This window comes from Pan paniscus, chromosome 13 (assembly GCF_029289425.2).
Source record: "Pan paniscus chromosome 13, NHGRI_mPanPan1-v2.0_pri, whole genome shotgun sequence".
Taxonomy (NCBI): domain Eukaryota; kingdom Metazoa; phylum Chordata; class Mammalia; order Primates; family Hominidae; genus Pan; species Pan paniscus.
Window position 1 is genome coordinate 84,573,181 of NC_073262.2, and position 23,941 is coordinate 84,597,121.

Sequence of the window (23,941 nt, forward strand, 5' to 3'; positions counted from 1 at the left end):
TAGTTTGGTTTTTATTCCAGTCATTCAAATTGGTAACCTTTTTACCTAAATACATACTGTACTAAATTCCAATTTTTTAAAATCTTGGTGTACAGCTACCAAGAAAATTAAATTAGATTCTGTCTTCCTAGCAGATCTGAGCCCCTAATCCCATTAACAAAGCCACCATTCAGGAAGGCAAGATTTAATCTTGGGTTGAACAGTTTTGCAGGTGAGGATTAAGCATGTTTGGCAGGCACTTTCAGGAAAGTTTTCTTACTGCGTTCATGGATGCATGAAAACAATGGTATCTGTCAGGCCTTTGTTTCTTTCGTTGTACCATTAAGTGAGGTTTTTAAAAAGAGGGTTTTCATCATTTATAATGTGTTAATACAGTAGAATTCTTTTTTTGAAGGACAACATTGAAAGTCTTTTCAGACAAATATTTAATACACTAATTACATAGCTAAACTTTTGTCATATTAAAGATACCTCTTTTCTGCATGTGCATTGTACTAGGAAAAAAGTACACACTGTCTTAAAATTTGCCCAAGTCATCTGTGATGTATGTGATCAGTGGCCTGAAACTGTTTGCAGTTACTTTAAAAATGTATAAATGTGTGTAAATAAAAAGATTACTTAATAGGATGAATGAATACATGCCCACAGAAGGCAATTCAGCAAAATTAAATGTCAAGGAGTAAACATAGATTGCTTTGTGTTTAGAGAGTTATTTGTTAATTAGAGTTCATAGACTTGATTCATGCCTTTTGGGATCTTTATTAGAGCACGTCTGACATGTTTTACCCGTGTATTTTGGTAAATACACAGCTTGCTCATGTGTTCTTATGGAAATTTCTTTTAGTGATCACTTGTAATAGCTGCCACTTAGTAGGCACTCAATAAGTGCATAATAAGTGGATGTGTTCCCACATACTTCAGACTTGTAGTCAGTCTTTTTGTATTGTCGATCAGCATGACTTTCTCAATCTCAGGTAGTCTGTATTTAGCCTACATTTTTTTGGAAATTATGCTCATAAAGGTAATTTTACCATCCATCCCAGGGTAGTTTCCTCACTTCTAATCCTTCCAACCTCTCCATAGCATGGGAGACTTTAGAACTAAATTATTTGTCCATGCATTTATTCATTCAATAAATTAATAAAGACATTGTATCATTTTCAGGGCCATTTTATCTGTAGTCTGCTTTCGTTTTTCTGCTTTCTCTTCCTTTTTGTGTCTGATATTGTCTCTCACCCTTGTGCTTTCTCACTCTCTCATTGATTCATTCATTCAGACACTTACTGAGTTCTTCCTGTATGCTGAGATACACTGATAAATGAGACCTGACCTGCTCGCTGAAGGAGCTCACAGTACGCCTTCCATCTGACCTCACCCTTCCTATTCTGATTCCCTTCTACTCTCTAGAGGGAACTGTCTTGGCAGTCAGGCTCCATTATACTCCCCTCTTATTTGAGACCGTCTTGCTACAGAGTTTTCTATCTCCACTGTCATCTGAAATTGTTCTTTCTTTGTTGTGACATACCATGTAAAAGCTGCCATTCTCTGAGAATTTTGTCCCACACTAGTCTCTCATTTATCAAAATTTTTTGTTCTTATGTCATTAATGAATCAATACATTATTTTTCCTTTAGTATTTTATGAAACCGACGAGGTGCGGTGGCTCACGCCTGTAATCACAGCACTTTGGGAGGCCGAGGTGGGCGGATCACCTGAGGTCAGGAGTTTGAGACCAGCCTGGCCAACATGGTGAAACCCCATCTCTACTAAAAATACAAAAATTAGCCAGGTGTGGTGGTAATCCCAGCTATGCAGGAGGCTGAGGCAGGAGAATTACTTGAACGTGGGAGGCAGAGGTTGCAGTGAGCCGAGATTGCGCCCCTACACTCCAGTCTGGATGACACAGCAAGACTCTATCACAAAAATAAATAAATAAGAAATATATTTTATGAAACAGTATTCATTTTGTGTCCATTGAGATTATATCATGCTTGATGGTAGAGATTCTTTTATACTTTATTACAATAATGCCTGTACTCCCAAAAAAGATTGGCACACATTCCTGGTTTGTCAAGAATACATTTTGGCGACTGGGCGCGGTGGCTCACGCCTGTAATCCCAGCACTTTGGGAGGCCAAGGCGGGTGGATCATGAGGTCAGGAGATCGAGACCATCTTGGCTAACATGGTGAAACCCCGTCTCTACTAAAAATACAAAAAATTAGCTGGGCGTGGTGGCGGGTGCCTGCAGTCCCAGCTACTCAGGAGGCTGAGGCAGGAGAATGGCGTGAACCCAGGAAGCGGAGCTTGCAGTGAGCCGATATTGTACCACTGCACTCCAGCCTGGGTGACAGAGTGAGAATCCATCTCAAAAAAAAAAAAAAAAAAAGAATACATTTTGGCTAGTTTGTTTTTTGAGTGATGAAGAATAATGAGATATAATAAAATGGCCATATTGCATTGGTAGCAGGACTGGAAAGACTATACTCATTGTTGTGAATATAGATTTGCAGTGGTCCTAATTCAGTATGTTGTATTTCTGTTTATATACTGTGACTAAGAGATTCTGGTTTTTAAAATATTTGTATCCAACACATACTTGTTTGAAAAGTAAATCTGAAGTGCTGTGTGCTTCATAGTCTTTTGATGTTGTTTAAAGTTTAGAAATATTGATAAAAGGTAAAGTGAAAAGCTTATAGTATTTAAATATATTCCAGTACAGACGGTTGGTAGCTAAGGAGTGTTTTGTTTCTTTAAATAACGATGTATAAATCTATGTATTGTGTACCAATTTTGCATGATAGACTAATACAGGACCATTTTTGGAAAGATTATAGTTAAGATGTGTTTGAGATGTACTTAGGAACATTTTAGGAAATAAATCAATTTGGCTGACGGAAACTGGAAATGTAGAATTTTTAAAAGCTTGTTGAGAGTATCTTGAGTGCTTATTTGGGAACACATTATCACTTTATTTCAGGAAATACACATTTATAGCTTTCACAAAGGGCTATTTAAAAGTGATGCTGTATCATTAGAGAGAAAAGGTGGAGATAGGCATATGTAAGTGTTTGGACACCTGTAGAAGAAAATCCTGTTGGAATTGTCATTTCCTCAGGTCTGTTTGCCTTTTCCAACAATAAAATGAGATGTATATCCTCATATCCTATATGCATATTGGAAACAAAAGCTTAGATGGCTGGCAATGATACCATGCAACTAAACAAAAAGTTATTTCTTTAGAGTTTATGGTTGTTTTGAGGATGTTTTTTATATTATAAAATAAATTGTACTAAATGATAATTTCTTCTTCCCATTTTAAATGTGTTAGGTTAGAACAATATGTCTTTAGATACCTTGCTGTCAGTTGGCATAAACAGGCAGTATACCTGTATACTATTTTGCCTCTAAAAGATTTTCTCAGCAATGAGAGCACTTGTGTCTCTGCTGATTACCTTACAAAGTTAGACAATACTAAAAACATTTAAGAAGTCCTTCCAGATTATTTTTTTGACATGAGGTAAAGTATTTACTAGAAGTTTTTTAACTTATGAAATAACATTTTCCTAATGTCCTCACCTTATGAATTGTGATATTTGTAATCTAGTTAGCTCTAGAATGATTCTAGACCAGTCCTTGGGAGTCTGATCTGGGTTGGATGATAGATGGACTCGATTCCCCACTCCCTCTCTGTATTGCAGGGAGATTCACATGAAGGTGAAATTAAGAAATTGAATGCTATTTGTATTTTTTCCAAAAACAGGAAAAAATAAATTCCATTCATATTGGTAAATTTTTGTTTTATTGTTTTTCCAATCTAGATTAAAGAGTCTATTGTTGGGGAAATCAGACGGGAAATTGTAAGTGGACTTTTGGCAGCAGTATCTTCAAGTAAAGCGTCTAATTCTAAGCAAGATAATCATTAAACAGAAATTATAGGTAAATTTTTCTGAGTTTCTTTGTTGAGCTAAATGTAAATAGTAACTGGCATTTTATTCTTTGTTTTGTTAGTATACAGGTTTGGTTCTCTAGTTAAATTTTGAGTTTTAGAATGTATGTAATATGTTATTTTACAGTGTGAAAATTTCACACAAGCCTATTTGAAGTGTAAGTCAAATCCCATAATACAAATCTCCAAGGAATTACTTATATTGGGTCATTCTACTGAAATTTCATTATAGTAATAAATCCTGGAATTGGACCTTCAAACCTGAATCTTATTTTGATTATAATGGTATTTCAGATGTATAGTTTTAAAGAACAAGATTTTGTGAATTAATCACAACTTCTAAGTATCTTTCCTAATTATTTTTATCTTTTAAAGAAACATATCCCATAGATTCATTTCTAATAATAATTTATTTCAAAAAACTCTTTTATATGTCTGTCTTAGTAAAACGAATTACTTTCATTTTATCTCGTAGCTCTAATTACGTTAAAAAATTTTTTTGTAGAGATGGGGTCTTGCTATGTTGCCCACGCTAGTCTTAAACTCCTAGCCTCAAGCGATCCTCCTGCTTTAGCTCTAACTTCATTTTATATAATATATATTAATAATAATTCTTGGTGAATGCAAAAAGAAAGAATAAGTTGAGTAGAATAGAACTAAAAATATTCATTGAATAAGACATGAGAAACAAATGTAATTTGAAAAGTATAATATACAATTTCAGATATAGGAAATTGGAAAGTATTTTAATAAATTATGTCACAAAGCAATTAATAGGAATTATTCTTTTTAAAGCCAGGGATATAAGAATTAACTCTCAGGAAGATGTATAGAGATTACAGGATAATCATGTTTCTGTGTATATATATTTGCATAAAATTCTCATCTCCTTTTAAATAAGCTTTTAATAATAGTATTTGAAAGAGGTTTAAAACTGACTTCTCTTTTCTTTTTTAAGGTTGGCATGGATCCTATTAGCTGTGTAATACTGGAATTATCAATGATATGCACTGGTGGAGGTGTTATTTGTGCTTTAGAAGATACTTGCTGTTGAGCTGGGCTACTGTATACAGTGTACAATATGTATTTCTTCAACCGTATATTTTAAAAAGACGTACATAGAAACTTAGGCACTTTGCTATTTCTTTTCTAAACTATCAAAAACTCTAGCAGTTTGAAAAGCCTAATATTTATTTGTATGTCAATATTTTTCATTTGATTCCCTATTAGAATTAATTATAAAACTTGAAGACTTCCAGACTTATCCAACTTATAAATAACATATTTCTTCAGACTAACATCTTAAAACACTGACCTCTATGAGGTATTTACTGTGCAATAACTGATTCATTTTTTCAGAGCTTGAAGCAACCAATGATTTTTCCCTCCACTGCTGTTAATTAATGTCACTTCCAAGAAGAAAAACTGTTCTGTTGTAAAAAATATAATTGCTCTTAATTCTTGGGGAGGTTACTAATAGCAGTAGGATAGAATTTTATGAGGTTACCTACAACTACTTAATGTTCTTACACTGTAAGCCTTGTTGCTTTACCCAAGACAAATGTAATTTTATCATTGCTTATGTAGTATTTTTCTTTTGGAAATGTGCCTTATGTTAAACACTATGTACTTTTACTTTTTGCATTGTCCAGACTTCTTTATTAGATGGAGATGTTTCTTTTTCTGTCTTCTAGACTAAATAGAGTATCATCCAAATAATGGGGCCTATGACTTGAATGAATAGAAATGAATAAGCTGGTGTTTGTTTATTCAAAATGGAAGTAATTTAGATTTGTTCTCCTCATACATAAAATGATTTTAGTTCAGTTTTAACCAGTGAAAACTTTGTTTTTATGAAAAAAAAGGAAAATGGTTTCCCATTTGGTTTTATATGTGTTAAATAAATGTGTAAAGTAACCACCAAATGTTATTAGAATTTTTCTTCTAGGATTTATAATTTTTTCAACTCCTATTGTGTTTCTTTGTGTGTGATATTTTAATCAAAAGTGGTTGAGTTGTTAACAGTGTTCTTTGAAAGAATCTCTAAAAGGCTTATAAATGTTTGAAATATCACACAAAGGCTGATTTCTAAAATATATGTATATTAAAACAATAAAGTATTTATTTTGCCTAAAGTGTTTTAGTGGTTTCTTAAACTGCAACATGAAGATTTTGAATTAGATTTGATAGGTAACAAATGAGGTCCAAAAGAATTGCAGCATATAACCCAATAGAGTGATACTCTCTTTTCCTAGGGAAGTGTTATGATACTTTAAAAAAACAATGCTTTAAAAAATGCTGTTTAAGACTAGACCACCCTGGAGAGAGGGCATGATTGAGGCCTCTTTGGCTTATCTAGTTCTGTGGTCATGATAATTACCATCAGAGGTCAAATAAAACTTCTCTTTAAAAATAAGCTATTAAACTACAAACAATAGATATTAAAATACTATTTAACTCTTTGTTCAATAACAGCAGTAATAACAGCAGTAATAACACCTATCAACCAAATGCCCCAATTTTTTTTTTTATACTTTAAGTTTTAGGGTACATGTGCACAACATGCAGGTTTGTTACGTATGTATACATGTGCCATGTTGGTGTGCTGCATGCAGTAACTCGTCATTTAACATTAGGTATATCTCCTAATGCTATCCCTCCCCCCTTCCCCCACCCCACAACAGGCCCCGGTGTGTGATGTTCCCCTTCCTGTGTCCATGTGTTCTCATTGTTCAATTCCCATCTATGAGTGAGAACATGCAGTGTTTGGTTTTTTGTCCTTGCGGTAGTTTGCTGAGAATGATGGTTTCCAGCTTCATCCATGTCCCCACAAAGGACATGAACTCATCATTTTTATGGCTGCATAGTATTCCATGGTGTATATGTGCCACATTTTCTTAATCCAGTCTATCATTGTTGGACATTTGGTTTGGTTCCAAGTCTTTGCTATTGTGAATAGTGCTACAATAAACTTACGTGTGCATGTGTCTTTATAGCAGCATGATTTATAATCCTTTGGGTATATACCCAGTAATGGGATGGCTGGGTCAAATGGTATTTCTAGTTCTAGATCCTTGAGGAATCGCCACACTGACTTCCACAATGGTTGAACTAGTTTACAATCCCACCCCCAAATGCCCCATATTAATAGAAATACAGTAATCAACGATTTAAACTATTTAGTTTTGAAGTCACTTTTAGTTAATTTTTGACAACACAAGATACCCAGATTTTGATAATCAAAATTAGAAATATAACAGTTGCAATAATAGGCTGAGACAATCAGCAAATTACCTACATAGTATATGAATGAAATAAGAGGAGTCTCAACAACTATCAGAGTTTTATGTTCCTTCTCCCCATTTTATTGTGTACTTAACATTTGAAAGCTATCAAGTTCAAGCCACCGTGCTAGCTGCTATGTGAAAATGAAAAATGAAAGGGTCAAAAAAAAGACAAAGTCAAGGCATCTTTTAATTTATGGATACGTTTAGAAGTGTCAACGAATAACTAAAATAATTTGAGAGACTATAGCCTGGGGTGGTCAGAGAAGCCTACCAAGGAGATGAGATTTGAGTAAAGTCTTAAAGTAGTCAAGAACATTAGCAAAAGTTATCAAGAATACATAGAGTTTGAATTACCATGTACATGATCAAAGCAATACTTTTTAAATGCCAGGTTCATAGTTTGTGTGTATTGTGCTAAGAGCTTGCACAAAGCATAGAAGAGAAAGAAACTTGAAATGGTGATTTTGATGTTTGGAGTTGCTATGAATGATACACCATGAGAAAAATAGGCAGATTTTGAAGTACATTTCAGATTTGGAGTACATTTCAGATTTGAAGTACATTTGAAAAATTCTCAGATTTGAAGTACATTTCTTTCCTCTAAATATATTCAGTTGAATTTCATACATTTAAAAGTACTGAATATTTGCTCAGCTGGCCATCTTCAACCTTTTCAGAGGAACATGAGAATGCAGTAAAGTGTATATAAAAGAATGTAAAGAGAACGAAAGTTTGGGCAGTTTCTGGAGAAATGCTGCATTGCCCATGTTCTTCACCTGTACAAATGGGAGTGTGGCCTTAGGGAAGGAATTAAGCAAAACTGAAGTGTATGTTCTTCTAGAATTTTTCCTCTCCTGGAAAGAAGGAAATTATAGCACTCCTAGGAAGTGGGAAGAGGAAACATCCTATCACCTTTTAATTGAAGCTGAGGGTCTACACTTTTAAGCATCACTTAGAGTTACTTATGAATATTGGAAACATTTAATTAGCACTTATTCTAATTGCATTCTAAATGTATAAAGTTAAAATGTCATAACTAATAGTTCCTCTCCTATACAGTTTCTTCTATGTATTGCTATTGAATGAGGCCTTTTCCTTTTTGTTCTCATTTCCACAACTGATGTTCCATTAGTCATATTGAGTAAATAACAGTTTACATACAGTGTCAGTGTAATAAATAATACTGTCACAAATCATAAGTAATAACTTGCATACAGAATGTCAGTGCTCAGCAGGGAGTTACAAATATATTAAAAGATAATGCATATCAGACAAATATCAGAGTCCGTTTTCCTCATAAGGGTCTTTCTGCACACCCAAAGGAGAAAGACTTAAATTTTTGTGAACAATGAGCTTATTTGCTCACTCTATCATGGTAGTATTAGTACCTGTTTCTCAGTTGATAGAGAAGAATGTAAAGGAACTTAGCACAGCGCTTGGCACAGCTCAGTAAGTTAGCTGTTACGGTGATAGCAAAGATGGGTAAAGATAGTTGACAGGTAGATGAGTTTTGGCAAGTCAAAGCATTAAATGGGAAGGACAGAATATGGACTTATAGATCCAGGACTGACCTTTTCAACTTTAATGTGTTCTTTCAAGCAGTTGAACTAGGAACTGGTACCAGACTGCCGATTCTATGATATAACAGGTGAACATTAATTACTGGTTTTAACATTTTCAAGAAATTTTGTTATTTGAAACCAAAAAACTGGTCATGGAATACCATTTAGAACAGTGCTTCTCAAACTTTAATCATACAAATCAAATTACCTGAGAATCTGTAAAAAGGAAAATTCTGATTGAGGTCTGGGTCCTACCTTCTGGGATTGAATTTCTGCATTTCAAGAAGCTCCCAGGTGAGGTTGATGGTGCTGCCATGGACTGCACTTTAGTAGCAAGGACTTAGGATAGTAGGTCTTCACTACCTGTCTGCTAGATGCTTCAAAGGAAGGAACTTGTTAAGTAGGAAAAGGATTTTAATCTCCAAGGGTACATCATCTTACAGGCCCCTTCAAGAAACTTTTCATTATAGCCAAAGTTCAAAATGAAGAACAAATGTAAGCAAAGCACATAGAAAGGAGATCTCAGGAGGGCCCAGCCAAGGCATTGTGGAATTGTACAATGGCCAAGGAATGATCACAGTAAAAGAAAAAAAATTGCTGATTGCCGTTGATGGCAATGAATAGTAAGTCCTTATATTGTGTAGATTGGATGTTGAGAAAATGCAAAGACCATCTGAGTGCTTCTAGAATCAACCAGTCAAGAACCAGAATGAGACCCAAAAAAGAATTAGTCTAGAGATGCTGCAGAAAGAGATCGGATCTGGGATATGGAATTTATTTATAGCCGTTGGAGTTTGAAGGAGTTTATCATTCCTTTCAGAGAGATTCATGATATTTCACCTCTGCAGAGCACACTAATTTCTTATTCGTGTTCCTGAGTTAATTGTTTAGTAAATCCATGTACTGATGATTCATGGTTTTGCTTCGGTACATCTCAAATAATTTTATTATTTCAGCAGTCCAAGATAAAAAAGAAAAAGGCCCCTGAAGTATAAAGCAGACATCTGAGGAGTAGATTCACAAATATCTGTTAGAACTCTGTGCCTGGGCAGAGACTGCTCTTGATAGAATCAGCAGGGTCATCAGTTAAATCTCAGTTGTGAATGTCTTGATTTATGTTTAGTCAAAAAGGACTTGCATTGTTATTAACCTATTGATATCTGTAAAATATAGACATTTCAATAAGATGATGTGTTTACCCAATCTTCTTTAGTCTGTGATGACAAATGGGAATGCATTAATGATGACAGATATATTTTTCTTTTTCCATCATGTGTTAAAAGATATGTTCCTCTCCTAAATCTCATGCATTAATATTGGGGCTCCCCGAGAGTTATTCATACATCTTCATGACAGTCCTAATACGTCAATTCTAAGTGCTTTGCTCTTCTCTTGCTCTCTCTGTTGAGGGACCCAGTGCTCCCCTGCCCTTCTGCTGGGGTCCTCAATTGGCCAAGGTTATGATGATAACACACTGTATGGAAGTGGAGGGAGTGCTTCTCTTGCTGAATTACCCCTTACTACCTTAGCAGCATAGCAGCATTGCTTATAACCCAGCTTTCTCATATGAATCCCTTGTGAAAGAATCTTAGGTCATTTCTGCTTTCAGACACATCTTCATGGGGCTTGGCCATGGGTGAAAGCGCTTGAGGCAGACATTTCGCTGTCCTTCCTATCCTCTCTTCTCCTCTAATGCTGGCAGGCTCTCTCGCTCTCTGCTAAAATGCCCCCATTTAAATCAACTCATTCAAATCTACCTTGGCTGAATCATAGTAGGAACACAGTGTGGGACCAAACTGTTCCCTCCTACTTTCAGAAACAGACATGCATTTTAATGACAGATATGAGCATTCATATTTTAACTGTTCTATTCTGAAATCTTACCACAATTAATTTCATTCGACCAACACTTAATAAACTATTGAGTATAAGGAAATAATGACAAAATTAAATTTTTAATGACCTGATTATACCATTTACTAATTTACTAATTTTACTAGCATTCGAGTCAAGTCTTTCAAAATTCACAAAAGTGAATTTTTATTTTGATATAACTTATTAGTTTTTCAATTGTTGTATAAAAAGCTGAAAGCAGAACGCAAATAACATCATGATTTCATCAGGTATATTCCTAAACCATTTTTTAGAGTAGATATAATTCTCTAGAAGTCTTTGGTTGGTCCATTCTGCTCTATAATGGGAAAGAGAAATGAATGAAATGGCTCATAATTGCCTAGATTCTGGATACATATTATGGCAGAAATTATTTTTAGAGGAGCATAGAAACATTGAAGGAAACTTAATTCATCATCAGAACTGTACATGGATTATAGTATACAGTTGTAATCATTACTCAGGATTTTAGGGCAATTTTTCCCAAACAGGGTTAACCTCCCACAGGTTTTGAATTTGTGTCTAACAGTCCATTTATATTATTTCTTGGTTGATGGATTAGCTGCATTATGGCAAAGCTGGCTGCAAAACAAGTTTCTCTAAAATACTTTATACTTTCCAGTTAATAACAAAAGGAAAGGGAAAAGAGGAAGAGGCAGTTGGGAGAATTAGTAACAGGCTAAATTTAGACCTTTTAATGAGAAAAATTCTTCTACTATGAAAAAATTCCAACCACTGGTACTCTTAGAGCAATATGTATTTTTTTAATAGTGTGTTCTCAATTTCAGCATTACCGTTCTGCTCTTTTCTTCTTGCCATTCAAGAAATTCCCTTGAAATTTCAGGTTGTGTAAAACAAGCTAGTTCTTGATCGGATCAGACCTGTATGTTTGAGTCTGTGTACTGAGCCTGCTAAACACCAAAGACATCTGTGTTCACTTCTTTTTCAAAGAAAATAGTGCTGAAAACATACATAACTGAAGGGAGTAGAAAAATGTAAACATTGACGGGTCCAATTTAGAGGCAGATAGACCTCAATTCCAGACCTAGCATTGCCACTTTCATACCTGTCTAAGTCTCACCTTCCTGTAAAATGAGAAGTAACAATTGTACCTACCTCTTTGGTTTATTGAGGAGATTAACAAGTGTAATAGCACAGGGATATTTAGTTAGCTGCCTAGTATATGGTAAGAGCTCCATAAATATTAGCTATTAGCAAGAGGTAATAATAGTAGAAGAAAAATACAAAATATATAGCAGTATATTAAAATATCAAGATGATACACTGCATTGGTTATCTGAATCAAACATGAGAGAAAATACAGTTGATTTTATTCCAACTTTATGTTAAACCGTTAAATGTAAAAATTATGTAATTAGTCCTGCCTAATCTTTATTTAATTCAGGGAAAGTTCAATGTGAGTTACATTTTTCAGAAGTCTCTCTAACTATTTTGAAGAATACACTTAATTGGCACCATTAATTGGGATCATCAATTAGGATAGTTGCCGATGATGAAATGCATCATCCTGTATCACTTACTTAGATTTGGAGCTTCAGAAAACTGGCATTTTTAGTTCGGTTATTTGTAGCCCTTTAGTGTATTTTTATAAGAATGCCTTGACACTAATATTCTCTGATGATTATCCTGTTTCTCTTCCATGTTTCTTATTTTTAAAAATTAATCAATGAACAATTGAACTGAGCTTTTAAAAACCTTCTAGCATAGTGATTCTCAGCGGGGCAAGGGCAGTTATCATAAGAGTATGTGTTGTGTGTGTATATTTGCATGTGTGAATGTACACACATATGTATGGGCATGCCGTTTTTATTCAGTTTTGTGATTTTTTTGTTTGGAAAATACTTTTTTGAAATACAAACTATAGAAAAGAGCCTTTTAAAATTTCCTGAGTTGGTGAATATAGGTTTTTTAAAAGTTGAGAACAAACTTTTTAACAAATTAAGCCATTTATACTTGCTAGCATTCAGAATTAAATGGTTTGATTTGTTATCAACATAGAAACATTACAAATAAAATATACTCTATCCAGTGTTCATTGTAATATTTACTTTTGAAAGGTTCTGCTCTTCAGAATATTAGAATTCTAATGGATGTGTGATAGCCAAGTGATTTTCAACTTGATCTAATTCTGAAAGACATACAATCTAAAGTTGAATAAATATTCAATAGCTAGATATTACAGAAAATTTGGACAACAATTTTTAAAACACTACTGTGGAACAGGCAGCATCTTCCTGCTAGAGGGAAGAATGTACAGCTCTGGGTCAGCTGGTTGCTGAGAGAGGAACACTTACTTAACTATGACTTGTGTATCTTAAGAGATTGAGAATCAGGAAGTGTGGACATCAGTATTTTGTGACCTTGTCGTTTCATTACAAGCAAGAAAAAGAAGAGGCACTTAGGGGAAGTGACGGCCACTGCCAACTTTTTGTTTCTTATTCAAACAAGGAACATTTAGGCATCTCCAAAATATTCTGGTACAATGCTAGAAAAACATTCTGTATGCAGCAAGTGCCTCTTCTCAGCCCATCTGTTTTTGTGGTTGCTGGTGAGAAACTTCATAGCTATCTCCCTAAAAATTAAGAGGGTTTTAATTGAGGTGCTGATCTATAAACACAACTATAAAGAAAGCTTCACAATATCCATAAAAAGCCCCTGGTTTGGTGGTTATTTTGTTACTAAACTGTGTATTTGGCTTCTCCTCAAGAAGAAATGTGTGAGTGGTTTTATATACTTGAGCCCCTCTCTACAGATACTAAGTACATAAAAGTACATTTATAGATTATACTGTAAGTAATTTCTTTCCCTTCAAGGGAGTATTATATACAAAGATCATGCCATCTGAAGCATTAGCCATTTTGGATTACTTTTTACATTTTCCCTTGTTGAAATAGCTAAGTAAAAGTTCCACTAAGGTCCAATTATACTTAGCAAATATGTTTTATCTATTGTATGCCAGGTACTTGGCTTCTTTTCACCAAGTCATGAGATTCTATAATAACTCCTTCATATCCAGTTGTCCCTACTGTTAATGTCTTAGTTTCCACCCTCTTCTTGAATTATGGCACTATTTCCCACCTGGGCCTTTCTGCCTACCAGAGTTTGCCAGTAAGCCCATATTTTTCCATTTTGTTAGAGTGGTTGTTCTAAATGCAAATATGATCCTCACTCCTATTGCTCAGTGTCATCCATGGATGTCTCATTGTTTTTGAGTTAAAGTCCAAATGCATCCCTTTCTTTCTTTTTCTTTTTGAGATGGGGCCTCACTCTGTTTCCAGGCTGGAGTGCAGTGGTGCAATCACCGCTCACTGAAGCCTCAACCTCCCAGACTCAGATGATCCATCCATCTCAGCCTCCCAGGTAGCTGAGACTACAGGCACGTCAACACACCCAGCTAATTTTTGTAATTTTGTTGAGATAGGGTCTCATTATGTTGCCCAGGTTGATCTCAAGCTCCTGGGCTCAAGCAATCTGCCCATCTCGGACTCCCAAAGTGCTGGGGTTACAGGTGTGAGCCACTGCTCCCAGCCAAATGCATCCCTTTCCTTTCTCCAATCCTCATTTCTTGAATCCCTCAATATGCAACTGTGCTTCAGTCATACTCAACCATGCTGCTCCATGCTTCCCTGTATTTGCAAGTTTTGCCCTCTCTGCTTGGAAGTCCTTTCCTTTTTCTCCAATGCCACCCATGCTTCAAACATCTATCTCTCCATGAAGCCCTTTGTGACCCACCAAGCAGAAATCACCACTTTGTGTTTCCAATGTACCTAGAACATACATTTAAATGTGTGTGTGTACATATGTGTGTGTGCAGATGCATATTAGCTTTATTGAAATATTCACAGATCATAAAATTCACTCATTTAATAATACATACAAATCAACGGTCTTATTATGTTTACAGAGTTCTGCAACCATCATCACAATTAATTTTAAACCATTTTCATTACCCCCTAAAACTCCCAGTACCCACTAGCAGTCACTCCTTATTTCTCCTCAACCCACACCCACCATAGCTCTAGGTAGCCACTAATCTGCTTCCTGTCTCTATAGACTTGCCTATTCTGGACATTTCATATAAATGGAATCATACCATGTGTGACTTTTTGTGGCTGGTTTCCTCACTTAGAATAATGTTTGCAAGGTTTATCATGTTGTAGCATACCTCAGTACTTAGTTCTTTTTTATTGCCAAATAATATTCCCTTATATATACATGCCGGCATTATATGAATATGCCCTCATTTTGTTTACCTATTTATCAGCTGATACACATTTGGGACATTTGGGTCCTTTCCATTCTTTGTTTATTATAAATAATGCTGCTATGAACATTTATGTGCAAGTTTTTCTAAAGACACGTGTTTTCATTCCTTTTGCATAGACACCTAGGAGTGGATTTGCTGGGTCATATGGTAACTCTATGTTTAACATTTTGAGGATTGTCTTTTTTTATTTTTTTATTTTTTTTTTGAGATGGAGTGTCGCTCTGTCACCCAGGCTGGAGTGCAGTGGTGCAATATTGGCTCACTACAACCTCCGCCTCCTGGGTTCAAGTGATTCTTCTGCCTCAGCCTCCCAAGTAGCTAGGACTACAGGCACACACCACCACGCCCAGCTAATTTTTGTATTTTTAGTACAGACAGGGTTTCATCATGTTGGCCAGGATGGTCTTGATCTCCTGACCTCGTGATCCACTCACCTTGGCCTCCCAAAGTGCTGGGATTACAGGTATGAGCCATTGCACCCGGCCAAGGATTGTCTTCTAAAGTGACTGAACAACTCTACATCCATCAATAGTGTATGGGGGTTGCAATTTTTCCACATCCTTGCTAAACTTGTAGTGGTCAGTCTTTTTTTATTCTAGCCATTCTAGCAGGTGTGAGGTGGTAGCTCATCGTGGTTTTCATGTGCATTTCCCTGAATGATGTTGAGCATCTTTTTGTGCACTTATTGGGCATTTATATATCTTCTTTGGAGAAATGTCTGCTTACATCATTTAACCATTGTTTTTAAAGTGAGTTATTTGTCTTCCTATTATTGAGTATGTGAAGTCTTTACGTTTTCTAGGTGCAAGTTCCTTAGATACAGGATTTGCAACATTGTTCTCCTATTTTATGGGTTGTCTTTTCATCTTCTTGATAGTGTGCTTTGAAGCTTGAAAGATTTTAGTTTGGATAAAATTTAATTGATCTATTTCTGTCTTTTGTTGCATCTGCATTTTGGTGTCATATCTAAGAAACCATTGCTTAGCCCAGGTCATAAAGATTTACTCTTATTTATTGCCTAAGAATTTTGTAATTTTAGCTCTTAAATTTGTGTATTTTATTCCTGTTGAGTTAATTTTTGTACATGGTGTAAGTTAGTGGTCCGATTCTATTTATTTTCATGTGTGTGTAGTACATATCTTTTAATTTTTTTCATTTATTATACTATATTGCAATTAACCATTTAGTCTTCCCAATTATAATAAGACAGAAACATGCCTTACCTACTATCATATACCTAGCACAGTGTTTGGCATGTAGTAAGTGTTCTATAAATATTTGTTAAATGGAGTTGAACTAAATGGAAAATATTGACTTTTCCTCCATTATTAAAAACAACAGATAATTTTTATTGAGATAAGTAATTATTTAAATTTTAGTATGATAATGTTTTACCAGAATATGTCCACTTTATGAACATAAGGATTTCCAAACTCAGTCAGATCTATAATCCATCGAGATATATTTTGTTTACTGTCAGGGAAGAAGAAGAGCTATATTATGGAGTGTTTAATTCTTCTCCATAATTTTGACATCATTGATAAAAAATATATCCTCTGAATTATTAATGTCTCTATGCAATTCTTTGTTTACTTAATGTGGCAGATTATATTTTTTAAAGATAGGTCCAAAAGAATCTCCTATCCTAACTACTCTTCTAAAACTTTGCAATTTCCTCATTAAGAACTGTAGCCTGTATGTCTTCCTCCTCTTGCAACTGGTTGGTCTCTGTGACTGCTTTTGAACAATATGAAAAATAGAGTGTGGTGAAGGTAATAACCTGTGACTTTCAAGGTTAGAACATGAAAAATGCCATGCACTTTTATCTGATTCTCTTTGAATTCTTGGTCTTGGAACCCAAACACCATACTGTCAGGAAGACCAAGAAGCCTGGGAAGAGGCCTACATGGAGGAAGACAGAAGCTTCTGGCCTTTGGCCCTGGAGGAACTCCTAGCCAACAGACAGCACCAAATTGCCAATCATATGAGAAAGTTATCATGAACGTGGATTCTCCACCGCTAGTCAAGCCACCCCAGGTGATATCACATTGAGTTGAAACAAGTTGTCCCTGTTAAGCCCTGCCCGAATTGTGAATTCATGAATGAAATGAATGATTGCTGTTGCTTCAAGACACTAAGCTTTCAGGATACTTTATGTGCCCATAGATATCTGTGACAAATTTTGGTATCTAGAAGTAGGATGCTGCCATAACAAAACCCTATATTTGGGCATTGGCTTTGGGCCTGGACTGTGGGAAGCAGCTGGAAGGGCTTTGAAGAGATGCTTAGTGAAAACCAAAGGCTCTCAAGTAGACTGCTAGTGGAAACCTGAAAGACCTTGAGGAGGCTGTCAGTGAAGGTTTAAAGGAAAGTGAGGACAATGGTATTGGAAGCTAAAGGAATGGGAAGCCTTGTTGGATGATGGCACAGAGTTTGCCAACATAATCATCTGTGTTAATGTGGCAAAGTGGAAATATACCTGCTAAACTCAATGATCTAGTTAAGATTTCCAGGCAGAATATTCAAAATGCCACCTGATTTTTTTTTTCATCACCTATGATAAAATGTGAGACAAGAGAGATGAGCTAAAAATAACCTTTAAATATAAAAGAGTCAGAACTTGCCAGGTTTGAAATAAAATTGTGTCTTATGCCCTGATCCGCTAAAAACAATTACTAAATTAAAAATGGCTCTGGAAAAGATAAAATCAAGGGTGGATCCATAAGATTCTTTGTTAGTACTTAAGAAAGATTTAAGAGAGTGGCTCACAAAACATTTCAAACAGAAAAAGGTATTTTTATGGATCTTAAGGCCTGCCTGGCCATCTCTTCTCTGTTAAATAATTGGGTGCTCAAGTGCCCAAGACTCCTAAGGATATATTCCCATAGGAGTCTCAAGAAAACCCCAAATAGATAAGGGCTTATCTTGAAGAGCTTTGCTAATTTGGTTTTTGTCTAACGGAGTTGGTTATCAATTGATACACAGAAATCTACAAGGATTTTTAAAGAATTTATTAACTTGAGCTGAAGGTAGAGGAAACAATATAAAACAAAGAAGGCTTTGGATCTTCAAATGTTTAGAGTTTGGAAGCAGGCCTTCTCACACTACTGTTTTGTAGCATCAGATTATGCATTGCCTTGCTTGGGTAAATCATTCTCCTGTATGTGTCTTAAATCTTCATGTTTCTGTCTTCAAAGGGCATTTCATATTTCTAATATGACTGGGATTTGAGGAACAAGATGTTGTTTCCAATCCATCACTTTAGTAGGTTTTAAGGGCTTCAAATAAACTATCACTCTGACTCAGATAGAAAAACACTAGACATTTTTTTCTTTCAGAATGAGGTCTCTTCCAACCCACTACCTATTATCAACATCCCTTCTACAGTTTATGATCCCCTTGTATCTATTTTCTGGCTTTATTTTCTATTTCTTAAAATGCATCAGCCAGGACTACATCTAATGCCTCAGAACAGATGTATGTTGCTTTTGCCAGATAAGAACAATGTTATATGTTTGTTTACCACAGTAGTACTCTTTTTGATGATCATGGAGATTATATTGTTTTACTAAATATGGTATAGTTGGAAGATTACATAAGTATCTTTGGCCATAAATCTCAGAACAAGGAGGTTACCGTTTTAACTGCTTAGATTAGGAACAGTTCAAGGATTATCGGAAATAAAGTAGGAAGCACATATCTTACCAAATGTGGTTGGTAGAAACAGTAAATATTGGCAGAATCCTGTTTGAATAGTGATGAAGGATTATTCTGTGTTTTCTATTATTCACTTCAATGATGTTGAGTTTGAGGAGGTGAAGTGGAGCCTAAATACATCTGGAACATTTCCTTTTGCATTTGGCATTTGGGGACTGGAAGATGGTGTTGCAACAGGTACATATTTGGAATTGTCTCAGACCTTGTGTGAAGTATGTCTCTCCCTGTTCAGTATGCATTTGGAGTGTCAAGAGTAACTAAGTACCAGTTGAGCTACATTCCTCATGAAACAATCTTATTATGGCAAACCCAAAGACCTTAGCCCTGGTGATAATTTCCAGAGTGAAGTGTTCACAAGATGAAATGGAAAAACATCAGCAGCCCATCTTTTTCTTTGTCATCTTTGTTTATGAAAACCTAAAAATGTGAATGAGCTTTCCTTGTTTGTGTTTCCCAAGCTTAATAAGGACATACATGGAATTTGTCAATGTGAATTAACAATTCTATTCATGTTCTATACAAGTGGCTTTCTACTGTTTGAACAACCAGTCCCTTTTGCTGGATTCAAAGTTATTTACTTACAAAGAAACAAACTCAATTTGCTCCAATTATTAACTAAAGACCTAATGTTGATTGATGGTGCAATCTCACTTTTTAGTTCCTTACCATTTAATTAGCCTACTTTTGTACCGAATAACAGAGGGAACGTCAGGTCTTCATTTCTGATTTACTATAGCAGGATAACTTTTTTCATGCTGGTTTATGTTTGTTTTCCTAGTATTTTGCTCACTCTATTTAGAAGACAAAGGCCAAGTCTTACAATCGCTTGCCTCAGGTTTGTGATGCAGGACTGATTTTCCAATATCAAAGGAAAATAGGCTGCTATCCTAGACTAGGCGCTCCACAGTACTCCACTCTGACGTTCGCCTTTTAACTGTTATTTGAGAAAAACCACCACTGCCAGCACCACCAGACAGCAACAACAACCTTAATATGTCAGGGTCCCTGGAGAACCGGGTATGGTACAGGCTGGGTATTCTCAGATGAGACACTCGCTGTTCAACTCAGATTACTCTTAGAGAAAAAGAACTTCCTGTAGAGAGAAGAACACACACCCTTTGTATAAGATAGTTCTCAGGGAGATGAAGGGACAAACTTTTGTGAACTTCAAAGTTCATTTAAAAGTAAACAATCTAATAGAACTTCCTGTCACTGGATTAGAAGGAAGTTAGGGACTTTAGACAAAAGACAAGGGACAAAAGAATTTAGAGGATTTCTTAAATTTGTAGTTTTCCCATGTTTGTTTGTTTTTTAATGTTCTTAATGTTCTTCTGCTTTCCCAAAATGATCATCAGTGATAAACATACATCAAAAAAGATATGTGCACACCATCCTCCCCCTTATGCCTGGGACATATGATCCAAGAGGTTTTGAAGATGCCTGAAATCCCAGATAGTACTGAGCCCCCTATACGCTATGCTTTTTCCTATACTTAGATAACTATGTTAAAGTTTAGTTTACAAATTAGGTAAGTAAGAGGTTAACAATGATAACTAATAATAAAATAGAACAATTGTACCAATATACTACAATAAAAGTTATGTGAATAGGATCTCTCTCCCAAATATCTTACTGTACTCAACATTCTTGTGATGACATGAGATGACAAATGCCTACGTGATGAGATGAAATGAGATGAATGCTGTAGGCACTCTGATGTAGAGGTAGGCTACATTTGGATCATCTGCTTTTGGGTGATCTTGCATCATGGAGCCATGACATTGTCGATGGTTGGATGTCAGGAGCAGATAACGTCAATGACTAATGGGCAGGCGGCATGTACAGCGTGGATACTCTGTGCAAAGGGGTGGTTCACATAGCGGGCAGGACAGAGAGAGACATCTTGAGATTTCCCCATGCTCCTCAGAATGGCACACAATTTAACACTTGTTAATTATTTCTGGAGTTTTCCATTTAATAGTTTTGAATCAGCATTTACCACAGGTAACTCAAATTGCAAAGAACGAAATCATGGATGAGGGGTCAGGGGTGGGCTACAGTACTTTTCTCAGGGATCAGGTAGTGAAACTGTGCCCAGTGTTTAGACACTCTTGGGGGAAAAGTCCAAAGAATGCTGTAAAAAGAGGGACTCTCATCTGGTGAAAATTTGTTGATCCCATGCTGTTTGACTGATCCTACAACACAAATGAGGTGGGTATTTAATTCATTCAATGTGAATTGAATGTGCAGAAATGAAATTTTTTTATTTCCCTAAAACTGATGCTCATCATGTCCATTTGTATTTGGTGCTTATCAAAGTATAAATTTCAAAAAATTAAAAACACGATTCAAATATAAAATCAACAAATGTCAAAGACTGAATTAATAATTGAGGAAACTAGAGGGATAGTAAAGCTAATTGCAAAATGCACAGGACAAGCAGAAATATTACAGTACTTGGAAAAAATACTGAAATAAGATGATTACATTAAAATTTAAAACATTGGGTTTTACTCTTTTCTATCAGAACTTATTTATATCTCTACAGAGCAAAATTAATTTGAAATGTTATTGAACAAAAATTATTTGAATTTCTGTCAGCTTTCTACAAATCAACATTTCCTTTTTTAGAATTGGAATATACTTTAATTAATAGAAAATAGTAAGTTGAAAGAAAGCTATATACCCTTAGAGAATCAACCTGTTGTCTGTTTTCAACTTTGGGATTTTCCCTTTTAATGTGCTGATGTAATTAATTATATTTTCCCTCAAACTGGGAAGTACAGGGTAATTTCTTCTGATTTATAATTCCAATAAGGTGGTACATTGTAATATCAATTATTTTGACATTTATTTCATGCAAAACTGTGAACCAGTATTGATTTAAAAAAATTTTAAGTGCATTCAGAAGTCTTAAAATAAAATGGTTAATGAAACTAAAGGCTTCATGAATTTTAAATACAAAGTGTATGAATATATTATAAAATATAATTTAAATCATGATTTATAAAAATATAAATGCCAAACACTATCATTTTATTATAAACCAACAAAAAATTTAGAAAAACAAAGTATTAAATCAAATACTCTAAAAGTGCTAAAAGTTTAATTAATCATAAGAAATCACATTATTCAATTTTAAATTACAAAAGAAAACAAAATCTGTGAATGGTGATGTGGTTAAGTGACAAGGTTACTTTTGTGTAAATTGTTCCAGATGCTGAAAAACGCTTTTTGACTTTAGTCAGAATAGTGTGACCTCTAACTCCAATTTGAGTATTGTGGAGGTGTAAAAGAGATGCTTTCTAAATGAGGACACCATTGTTTCATGTAAGGTTTTGAAGTGGTGCAACTACTCTCTAGGAATGTCTCAAGATGTAATAATGTAAGATGTAAATAATACCAGTTCCACTGCCTACCCTTCAACTCTGGCTACTTTAAAGATTTTCTTCCTAATATAGTAGTTCCCCCTTATCCTGGAGGGATATATTCCAAGACTCCTAGTAGATGCCTAAAATTGTGAATAGGTAGGAACCTGATTGCTGTCAGTCAGAACACATTACTGTTCATGTCTTCTGCACACACATTTCATGTCTTTTCCAACTTAACTAAACACTTATCACACACTGTGGTAACAACTTTCACAATTTGAAGTGAGACAGCAAAATAAGCACAAATTTCTTTTTCCTTCCCACTTTCATGGACAGAAGATTCATTTTTAATGTAGATCTTAGCAACTTCAGCATATATTTTTTGCTTTTTTTTTTAAGTCAAGAACTTTCACCTTTTCACTTAAAGGATGCACTTTATGGCTCCTCTTTGGCATATCCAATAGCCAGCATCACTACTCTTGTACTTTGGAGACATTATTAAGTAAAATAAGGGTTACTGGAACACAAGCACTGTGATAGGTCTTCTGTATTTAAATAAGCCCTATGCCATTTCCATTATATGGTGCCCACCCTCATCTAGTATGGAATACTCTTTGAGGCTGCTTCCAATTAGAATTCCAGGCCCAGAGTGAAAAAAAGCTGTTTCTGCCCATAGTTCAGAGATATTTGGGCATTTTTTCATGCAGCTTACTGTCCAACCCACCCTTCTCCCTGAGCTGGAAGCAGGGCAGGGGCCTCTCTGTAAACTCACCTATGACTCACTTACCTGCTCTGCTTATTTTCAAGATTCTTTTCATACCAAAGAAGGTTTGTTATTTTTTTGTTTCCTTTTTTTGGGCTGGAAGACTGTTCTCATGTCATTTCCTGTATCATTTATATTTAAAGATTTTTAGTAAAATGATTTTCTCAGCCTTCCAGGTTTTGTTTCTTGATATTGAAAGGAAAAATTATAGAATTTTTAAAACAAAAAAAAAACAAAACAAACTCTGCATCTCTATCTCTTGCTTGCCTCTTGAAATTGAAAATAAATTTAAGAATTTTCTTGCTGAAACTAATTTGAGGGGTCTGTTTTTGAAAGCGAAAAGCCAAACTCTAAAAACTTTATATATTCTAACTATAATAATCTTATTCTTCCCTAAGTAATGAATATCTCTAATTGAATAGGGATAAGATTTTAAAAAGATACAAGGAAGTGCCAAAAAGAAAAGCATAGTAACGTATTCAAAAGTATTACCTCACTACACAAATAGAATACAAGCTTTTCTACTGACACATAAAAAAAAAAAGAACTAGGTAACCACAAACAGTTGTTTTAAAATAGCAGTATTGAGTTCTAAGCTACTTTTCTCTCTTTTCCTTGTCCATGGAACTGCTAGAACTCAGATGTTGAAGTCATTTTCTTCCTTGGCAGAGTTTCTGGTATGGATTCCTTATAGCTAGTGTGCATTTGCTGCTCCCCCTCACTCCACTGGTCTCTGGATTGCTGCCTGTCTACCATCTTCTATATCATACCTTGGAGTGTCATGTTGGGGTTTGCTGAGATCCCTCCATCTCTCGAAGTCCCAGGGTGTGCTTGGGCTCTTCTAGCAAATAATACTTCCCAGTAGTATTTTTGTGTGGGTGTGGTTTCTCTGTAGAGCAGTCTTTTTCATTTGCTCAGATTCTATTAATAATCCCATGTGTCATAAGCGTTTTGTATCCTTTTTAATTTCTTGAGAAATTAGAATAATATTCCTCATAGGCAGAGTCAGAGGACAATTCATATGGCATTTGATTGAGTCACCTCAAAGTATCACCTTGTACTGCAAAATCAACCAGTTTCCTATGTGTCAATGGAAACATCTGGATGTGCCT

At 35.3% G+C, this 23,941-nt stretch overlaps 1 protein-coding gene across 7 annotated transcripts in view; it reads left to right on the top strand.

Annotated features, from left to right (window-relative positions):
- The window catches only part of ITPRID2 (ITPR interacting domain containing 2), a 38,731-nt gene extending 32,648 nt beyond the window's left edge, over window positions 1-6,083 (top strand). For 6 of the 7 annotated variants that reach the window (XM_008977190.4, XM_008977193.4, XM_034954606.3 and 3 more), the window contains 2 exons: window positions 3,821-3,938; window positions 4,907-6,083. In XM_008977190.4, the coding sequence (XP_008975438.3) occupies window positions 3,821-3,925 (105 nt within the window). In that variant the 3' untranslated portion in view covers window positions 3,926-3,938; window positions 4,907-6,083. The remainder of the gene's footprint in view (window positions 1-3,820; window positions 3,939-4,906) is intronic. The other variant, XM_008977194.4, reaches the window with a different exon arrangement.
- The last annotated feature ends 17,858 nt before the right edge of the window (window positions 6,084-23,941 follow it).